The sequence below is a fragment of the Epinephelus fuscoguttatus genome, linkage group LG8 (assembly GCF_011397635.1).
Source record: "Epinephelus fuscoguttatus linkage group LG8, E.fuscoguttatus.final_Chr_v1".
Taxonomy (NCBI): Eukaryota; Metazoa; Chordata; class Actinopteri; order Perciformes; family Serranidae; genus Epinephelus; species Epinephelus fuscoguttatus.
The window spans coordinates 44500732-44510877 of record NC_064759.1 but is presented as its reverse complement, the minus strand read 5'-3'; the positions used below and the strand labels follow the sequence as shown (position 1 = coordinate 44510877).

At 42.0% G+C, this 10146-nt stretch overlaps 1 protein-coding gene across 1 annotated transcript in view; it reads right to left on the bottom strand.

The window, feature by feature from the left end:
- dtnbp1a (dystrobrevin binding protein 1a) overlaps positions 1 to 9798 on the bottom strand; it is a 68069-nt gene extending 58271 nt beyond the window's left edge. The window contains exon 1 of the mRNA XM_049583200.1: positions 9314 to 9798. Within this exon, the coding sequence (XP_049439157.1) occupies positions 9314 to 9369 (56 nt within the window). The 5' untranslated portion in view covers positions 9370 to 9798. The remainder of the gene's footprint in view (positions 1 to 9313) is intronic.
- Positions 9799 to 10146: the final 348 nt, after the last annotated feature.

The following is a 10146-nucleotide window of genomic DNA, read 5'->3' as shown; positions in this document are numbered from 1 at the left end:
CACATACAGAAGGGGGGGGGGGGGTAGAGATAAGTGGGAGGGACAGTGGCTTTCCTTGCCTCCAAAAAATATGCCCTATTCATTCAGTGTTTACCCAACACACTCAATACATGGACATGCATGCATGTCATTAACTTATTACGTTATAAGAACGATGAAAACATGGACTTACCCATGTTTAAAATGACCTGTTGAAGTGAAAAAACGAGTACTGACGGGAACAGACAACTGGAGCTGATGTTTAACCGGCGTGGAGAGCACAGGAGAAATGCGCTGCCTGTGTGGACAGTCAAGCGCCTGTGAGTACACTCGCAGGACTTCCGCGGCACTAATGCGCTCGGTGTGTCCTTAGCGTTAATTATAACAGCCAACTTATTGAAAAATGTCGGGTTTAAATTGGGCTCGGGCCGTTAATTACAGTTAATTGGACGTGCTGGGCCGGTCCCGGACATAACGTGCACGGGCTCGGGCCAGGTCTGGCTGAATTTTTTGGGCCCGATCTAAGCTCTAATTAGTGCTGTGCTCGGTTATAACTGTCTCGGACTCCGGACGGGTCGTCTTCGGTCAGGAAAATGCGGCCCAAGCCGTGCTCTAGTGTGCTTTGTCTGTGTGTGTGTGTGTGTGTGTGTGTGTGTGTGTGTGTGCGTGCATCGGGGCGAAACTCTGCCGTGCACGATACAGAGGAAAGAGGAGAAGTGTAAATGTTGGTGCGCCGCCTGCTCAAGCGTGCCTGTGGTGTGCAGTGGTGAAATAGGTCCCCGCTGAAACACTTTTCCGCCGCGCACGTTCCGGATGTTGTTTGGGCTATTCACCGGTATTGCGGTATGAAAAATTCATATCATAACAAAAATAAATACCGGTTTTTGGTACAAACCGGTATACCGCCGAGCCCTAGCTGAACAGTGCACACCCTAATGTTTACCTGTACAGAGCAACACTGTATATTTTCTACTGTAGTTTACATGATATCTGATGCGTTTGTGTTTAGACAAAAGCAGTGTATGTCTAATTGTTCATTCATATTGATCTGATCAAATTGACTGTTACAAGAGAAGTTGGCTAAACAATAGGGCTGTGACAATAACCGCATTACCGCAATACCACGGTCACGTGATGCCTACCGCAGTGAAGGGGTCATCACCACACAAAAAAAATAAAATAAATAAAAAATAAAAAGCTGATTCATCATGGCGGCGGATCTGGTTCTTAAGCCAAATGTTAAAAGAATACTCAGATGATTTGGGAGTTATGCCCTTTTGCTATCATTTTCACATTGAGATAACAAGATGGATATGGTTTTTTGTGTCTGTACCTCCAGTGGCTGGGTCTCAGCGGTTAGCATTGGGGTCAGTACGTCCCGCGCTGTGACCCGCGGAGGGATACACCGGTGAGCAGGCACAGACGCACAAAACTCAGCTGTTTATTTAGCTTAGCAATATCTCGGGACTGTAGTAGCTGCAATGGACGACTTTGAACGCGATTTTCAATTGTTTCTTGTAGCGGACACAGACCCAGAGCCATACCTGTTTGAGCCGGAGCATACAGATGAGGAACTCCCAGGTGTTGGATGCTGAGCGGGCGAGAAGAGAGGCTGAATCCTCCGGAGCAGCAGAGCAGCAACGGGCCGAGGGGAGACGGAGGTCAAGGGAGGACTGGTGGTGTAGCTGTGGGGCTAGCTAACATATTCCTACGCAGGTGGAATCATTTTGCTGCACAGAATGGGACTCGGTGCTACCATTGTTGGGGAGATATATCATCAGGAGGAAAACCGCCGCAGAGAGTGCATCACAAGGAGTGAAAACTTTGCAGCAATCACTAAGTTAAACTGGAAAAAACACCCAGGCCTGCAGGAGCTGATGGACAGCTTTCAGTCGAGTGAGTAATATCGTCCGTGTCGTCTCCTTGTTTGCTTTTACTGAGTGACCTAGCGTACCTGTCCCAGAGCCAGCTGCAGCTGTTGCTCACCGGTGTATCCCTCCGTGCAGGATGTAAACACACTATAGTTCATGTATCAAACCTCTTCTAAAACGGACTCTCGTTTTTTAAATTAATGTTTAAACATGTTTATTTTAAATGCATGTGCTGAAATGCCAGTTTCAGGGTTTCTGACGTATCACCGTGGTATGGCGGTGATACGTCACTCTGTCACTGCTGTGAGAAAAAATACATACCGTCACAGCCCTACTAAACAAATGCACTTTTTTCATATGGGGCTTACATTATATTGTAATGTACTCACTTTTGATAAGAAATAAATAATTGTTTTACTCTTTTGAGGAGTAATAAGCAATAAGTAACTGCCAGGAATTACTTTTTCTGAATAACTTGTAACTTGTAACAAATTACACATTGCTCTAATGTCCCGAATCTGACTCCATTTCGTGTGCCATTCGGTCTGTGACAAAACGAGTGTTTAGCAGGCTAGTTCTTCCTCATACACCGCCTCGGCTTGAGTCTACACTATTACCACATTACACTGGGTTGTCTCTGTCTTCTCCTTCCAGATTTGCATAATGGGGATCCAAAGTCACGTTTGCTCTCTTAAATTAGTTGCAAGCTGCACTTGCTCAGGCGCCAGTGATCAGGCACATGAAACGGTAGGCTAATACACTGTTATTGACTATATGGATTATCCTCCTAATTATATTATTTCCTTACATTGTTAAATGGTTAATGTTGGTGGCCCCTATTGATTGTTAAAACATGAACACAGCGTTAGATCTTGCTAGCTAGTACTAGCTAGCCTGGCCACTTACCAGGACACCTGCCTAGCTCTCCATTCATTCTCCTCACACCACAACTCTATATCTCTCCTCTGACCGTCATTTCTCCTAACCCTAGGCTTCTCTGGCTCCCTTTGCCGTCTGGCTGGCTCAAAGTTGTAAGGTTGTAGCCCGTCATATGTCCCAGCATAAACATTTACAACCTCTTCACTGTCAAAGCGAGCCATTGTCTTGTTGTTTTACTGTACTTCTACTGTACTTGGAATTCAGTACTCCCCCACGCTACATCACTTCCGGTTTAGCGATTTTATAAATACGGAAGTAACAAATAGTTACAGTTGTGTATAATTTTAAATTTTTTTTAATGACAATCAAGTTCCTACACCATTTTCCTACACACTGGCTACAGTTACATGATGGCTTCTCATTGGGAATGAAATAAATCTGAATGAAATCATTCAGAATTAAAGTGTTTCCAGGTAGTTTACGTGGGAAATATTAATTCCGAATGAGGGTTTACATGGGAGATCAGTTCAATTGCCTTTATTCAGGTCTGCTCAAGGTTTGGGGCAGGGAAGGTTTCTGATTGGATAGGGGGCGGGGCGGATGTTACGTGTTTACGTTTACCGGAAGAAAACACTGTAGTCCTCGCTCCGGATAACAAGATGCTTGACGACGCCATTATTAGTGCCTTTTTCGGGTGTGTTTTGCTTATATTCTTAAAGCAGCAGTACGACAACAACCTTGTTCTGCTAATGCTTCATCTGTTGAGCAGGAGAAGGGAGGCAGAAGACCGTGCTGTGGCGAATGGAAATCGGTGAGTGCAACAAGTCCGAATGCTCTAGCTCAGCCCGTTGCTATGCAGCCCGTTGCTATGCACACTATATACGTCATCGCAGCAGAAGGGCAAGGAAACGAGCATGCACAGAAAGACTGGAATGAACTTAAAGAGGAATGAGTGTATACATGCACACAAAATTGTTTCATTCGGAATGACAAACGGAATAAACCACCCCCTTTAATCGGATTTAATTTTCAATCCGAATGACCATTTTTCAATCAGAATGACCGTTTACATGACCACTTTTAATTGGAATGGCCGTTCATTCCGATTAAAAGTGGAATTAAACTGTCCATGTAAACGTACTGACTGACTCATAGTGACCTCCAACCTGAAATATTCACTTTAAAGCCAATATCTGCCGATACCTATGACTTGCTGATATTATTGTGTATTGCTTTCTTAGATCCTAAACCATTCAGTAATTTATGGACAAGCAATCGAATTTTGAGATTTATTCTTTAACCTCTCTAACTCCGCTTGGACGCCGGCGTCCACGCTCCCCTCCTTCTCTGTTAAGTGGTATCTCACAGGCGCACTACGTCATCAAACCATGTGATGTTTGGTATCATCGGATTCAGGAAGCTCTCGGCTTCTGGAATCCAGCATCGTTTTTCTTTTATTTCTTATGGATTTCACGCCAGAGCAGCCTAAACACACAAAGTCCAAAATCGCGATGAGTGGTGACAAGCCATGTCATGCCGTTTTTTGAGGGGAAAAGTTAAAGGATTACTCGCGATTCGGGCTGGGACAATATGCTTTTCTCCCCATTCGATTCTTTCACGATTTTTTGGGTGCCGATTCAATTTAAATTGCGATTCTTCAATATTGCCGATTTTTGCGATTTTTAGTTTGCTTTTTTAACACCAGACCATGGAAAAAAGTTGAATGATAATGATGACATCTACAGACTATATCATGGACCATATTTCCCCAAAAAATGCACATCACATGCGAGTCAGTTTTTAAGATTTATTCAGCAGCAACATATTTGAACCATTTTAAGGTAGACTGCTACATTCAGCTGTCTGAACTTAAACTCTCTTTTCAAAAGCCTCGATGCATATAAAAGAGGAAACAGTATAGAAAAAAAATATACTTTTGTGAAGGTTATAATTTCCACATCTGAAACCTTTCTAACAGAGTGAATGAAAAATGTGGATTTTCTGAAGTAAACTCTGTATGTAAAAGAGGTAAACATAAACAAATGTACAATATAAAAAAGAATACTTTAAGTATTCATTTAGCTTATTTATCTGTTCCTGCTCAGTGCTACAAGAAAACAAATGTCAGGCCAAAATGAATAGAGCCCCTGAAAACTCAAATGTGAGCCTTTAACTTAAATTTAAATCCTGGACTTCAAAAGTAGTAAATAAAATGTACAATAAAATGAACAAAAATATATACTTTTTCAAGTACCCTGGGAACCGCTACATTTAGCTATCCTCTTCATCAAGCTAGTGCTTGGGAATGTCAAGATTCAAAACAAGAGCTGGTCAACGTGCTCTGTGGTGAGGCTGCTCCTCTGAGCGGTGACAATGTCCCCAGCTGTAGAGAAGACACGTTCAGCAGAGACGCTTGTCCCTGGTACACATAAGTATCGCTTGGCTAGTTTGGCCAACAAAGGGTACACACGATGATGGTCTTTCCACCAGTCTAACAGGCTTTCAGACAGTGGCAAAGGAGCAGCTCTATTGTACTCTTTCACCTCCTCTGCAACACTGTCATAGGCTGTCTTCTCTGGGAGTGCTGGTGCCTGCCTGGTATCCCCAAAAGTGTTCCTGGGAATCTCTGTCTCCTCCTTTATTCTGGCCCTCTTCTGCAGCAGCTGCACAATCACCAAGTTCCTCCTGGTCCTGCGTCACCACTTCCTACAACAAATAAAACACATTGGTACAAAAAATTAATTGGTACACTATAAAAATGTCTTTATGTTCTGTCTTTGACACCATTCTACTTATTTGATAATTACATTGCAACACATCATGACACAATATAAGCAAATAGTTCTACATACATTATTCATAATCATAATATAAACATTTTAAAATAAATGTACCTCCAGAACTTTTAGTGTAAACACACACACACACACACACACACACACACAGACACCTGTAGTACTACATAAGTAATGCATACAGTACAACATGTCTCTATTGCTTTATTTATTTATATATATATATATATATATATATATATATATATATATATATATATATTTATTTATTTATTTACCTGACAATGCTCCACAGTGGCTGCAGCTTCAGCGACCAGTCTTGCAAATGTTTCCTGTTCCTCCTCCTCTGGCAGGAACAGCAGCACTTTAAACCTTGGATCTAGCGCTGAAGCTAGATTAAGTGTGGCCTTCTCCACCTCGGACGTGTACCTCTTACTAAGGTCTTGGTGAACGGCTTCTTTCAGGTCTCTGACAAACGGAGAATCTCCGAGGGTTTCTTGGGTGGCTTGCAGGAGCTGCGCGTGGAGTGGGGCTATGACAGAGACTGTCGGGTTTTTCTCATCTGACATAACACATGTAGCCACCTTGCAACAGCCGGCAGCTTTAGGGCACGCTGAGAGGCGAGGTTGAGTGTGTGCGCGTAGCACTTTACGTGGAGAAAGCCGGCTGTGCGGCGACAACCATATTAGCCGCATTATCTATGACTAAAGCAAGGTCTTTCTCTGTGATGCCCCATTCAGTCGCCACATTACTTAGCAGCTCTGCTACATTTGAGCCAGACACTCATGCATGGCCCTGGTCTGGAGGACATGGGAGGACAGAGACCAATCTTCAGCGATGTAATGCGTGAAGTCCATGCGTCACAGGTGAGAGCAACACGCTCTGCTCCGCTGAGTTTTTTTTTTACCTTCTCCTTAATCTCCTCGTAAATCTGAGGCACTGCTGTTTCGGAGAAATACTTTCTGGAAGGTATAATGTACCTCGGCTCCAGCGTGTACAGCATGTTCCTGAATCCCGTATTCTCCACAACACTATAAGGCCGCAGGTCTTTGCAAATAAAGTCAGTAATTGATCTACTTATGCGCTTTGCGTTTTCAGAACTGCTGGGTAGTTTGTACAATGCTGCTTTAAGTGTCTGCTGGCTTGATGCTGCGGGTCGTTTGGCTAATAACTCTAAATTTACCTCAGGGTGGTGTCTTGTGAGGTAGTAACTTTAGTCCTGTTTCCGCAGTACGCGACTTGTGCATTGCAGAGTTTACAAATAGCTTTCGACATGTCCAGCTCTGCTTTTCCCCTCGAAGCAAGAAATCCAAAATGTGTCCACACTTTTGATTTAAAATGTGATGGTGGAGGTCGTAACTCCGGGCATTTTTGTACGTTGTCCACCATTTTGCGCTTTCTGTTTCTGCTTTTTCCCGCAAACGGATATGATGTCACGTTACTAGATAGTCGAAGAAAAACATTTCGCTCTCTGCTGGAGAAAAGTGGTAAGTCTTTTCCAACTCGGCTTATAAACATAGACTAAAATGAATCATTTTAATTAGGAAAATATCGATTTTTTTAATAAAAAAATCGTTTTAAAAATCGTAAAACAAAAAATTGCGATACTGACGTGAATCGATTTTTTCTCCCACCCCTACTCACGATCTTATGCGGACCTGCGAGTGGGGACTTAGATCATTTATAAAAGGTAAGAGTCTCACTCCTACCACTATTTTTGGCAGAGATATACCACCTAGAAAGTGGGATAATAACTTTCACATTTCATATGGCTTTATTTGGTGATATTTTATGGTGTTTCTGTCATAAACAACATCAGCTATCATAATCACGCCTGATTTCAATAAGGTACAATGTCTGAAGCTGGCTGAGTGTTGTTTAATCACTGATAGTGCTGTTTTGAAGCGGAGTGAGCGCTCTTGTCATGTGGAGCTCCACCTGGATCTTTTCATGGAAAAAAACCACTGTAGAATGGTCATACTCTGAGCAATCTGGAAATCCATCGGTTAAAAAATAAAAAAATCTAATCTGATGTTTGTAAAGTCTATAAACACAATGATTGAACAAACATTACTATTTGTGTGCATGTTTTGTAATTAACATGGTTATCATAGATTAGCTGGGCTAACCGTTAGCTCGGCCGTCTCGGCCACGCCCCCTCCATTGTGATTGGCTAAAGCGCAGTATCATTCAAACTCAAAGCCCCGCCCCCCCAGTCGTCTTTCACACAGGGCTGCGACAGATTCTACAATGCAAATTGCAGAATCTGTCTTGAGAGATTATACTTTGAGCAATCTTCTTCAAACTTGAAACAAATGTTCACTGATAGTGTGCCTACAGCCCCACAGTGTCATTTACCTGCTTAGATGAAGCCACAGTTATTCATCCTGAAAATCGTTTTTTATTTTATTTTAGGCAAAATCTTCAACTTTTTACAGATTTCAGAGGCCCATTACTCTGTCTATGTATCACCTAGAGTGTTTCTAACACTTTCACAAGAAACTTCAGAGAGTTTGCTTTCTGGCAAGACCTCATGCATGCATGTAGTCAGAGCGGTTCAGAGGCTACAGTCATTTTAATTTGGGTATGTCATTTTAGGCGTTTTTGCTACAAAATGGGGGTGGAGTGCAAGAGGTTTTAAGACAAGTCGTATCCAGTGTAGTGATCTGAAAACTGGGGTAATATACTGAGCTGGTTTTGTACTTCTTGGTCCTTGTTACAATACTGGCAGCTGTATTCTGGATTATTGGATTATTAGCCGAAGCTGTCTGATTGCTGTCAAGAAGCAACAATATCTATGTCTGCTGGAATGCCTCCATAACCCAACCTACATTTTTCAGGTGCGTCTGATTCAATATTTAACTGAGAATTCACTCAATTAAAATTGAGGTATTTGTAATTCCATGGTTCAGCTTGTCTTTAACTTTTATTTGTCATTACTAAAACTTTGATTGCAGAACGGGTGTGGACTTCACAGTAGATTCATATCGTCACCAGCGTGCTGACCGAAGAAAACTCATCACATGATCGTCAGCTGAAAGCAATATCCAAGAACAGCCAGGTCCCAAACCGAGACTCTACGTAGTTATATTGTTAGAGTCATAGACAGTAAATGGCATTATCTGGGCTACTTGTTTGAATTTATGATTATGTGAGGTGTGTGCTATAAAATAAAGTTAAAGCTTTCCACAAAGACAAAAACGTTTCAAAATAAGGAGTACTGTAGACGACGCTGAAGCACGCTTCTCATTCGACCGTTGGGAGACGTTTTCTACGGTGCTTTCTGACAGAAAGGGATTTTTCATTAAGCTTAGGAAAAGTCGTGGTTTCTGTTTACGTGAATAGGTTTATGTAATTTATATGAAAATCTCTCCCGATATGCCGGATGCTCTGTTTTCTTTTCTTTTCTTTTTTTGTAGCACCTCTTAGGGACTGTTAATGACTTGTAAGAAAAGATCTAACAGTAAAGCACAATGGACAAGGTTCAAACCAACATTCATTTCCTTAGATTCAGGTAAGGTCAGGTCAGGCAGCTTAATCTGTGCCTAAAATATGGAACACACTCTCACAACATGTAATGGCCGGAGTTGAAGCTACGAAACACAAACTCACTTCAGTGTCGTACACTGTAATTAGCTACAGCCGCTAATCAGATTTCTGCAAGTGTTTTATTATTAAATGTACGTGTTATGCTACATGACAAGTTCTATCACACACATCTAAGATAACCATATAATGATATATGTCGTGGGAGGCTTTTACAGCTAGCTAAAGCAGAGTTTAACCTACCCCGTTGTGAAATCCTGCTGGACCATGTGAAGTCTTTCTCTGAAGTTTTCAAACATGATTCCTCTCAGTTCCGTTTCTTTGGTCTGATGTTTCTCATCTAAACACGACAGCTTTAACTGTCTGTCGAAACTGATGCTGGCCTGGTAACGTTAGCTATTAGTGCGCTATTCTCGTTCCTCCTTTTCTTCTTCTTCTAGGTTTCATGGCTGGCTACAACCAGTAGTAAGGTGTAGTATCGCCATCTACTATGTTGGAGTGTGAACCAGAGAATTTTCTTTGGAATATTTGAACTGTTTTCCTAAACTGATGTCAAATACATTTTTAAACCGAATTCTTCCTAATTTCCCTCTGTAATTTTCCACGTTCTCCAGAACACCTTTGGCAATGCAAACCTAGGCTATGTGTTCCACTGATTCCTCTGCTTGACAGTGCTCACATAATCTGAAGAATGTTTATTCATTAGGTGCAGTTTTTTTTTTTATCAAGTCTTGTACATCCAACTCTTAACGCATCTTTTGCTGTTCTCAGTGTGCTCACTTCTTGCTCTATTGCATACAAGTGTCATCCTGTGTTTCCAGTGTCCCAGCTGTGCTCCCACTCTTTGTTTCTTTTAATAATTAGTGTCCGGGCAGCTAAGCTGCCAGGACACTATTGTAATCCTAGGTATCCTTCTTCTTCTTCTTCTTCTTCTTCTTCTTCTTATTCTTCTTCCGAGGAAATCATACTTCTCATGGGTTAAAACTCACCAAACTTTGCACAAATGTCCAGTCTCATGCCAGATATCCTCAGCTGTAAACTCAAGCCAATAGTCCTGATGGGAGGAGGGTGTGTCT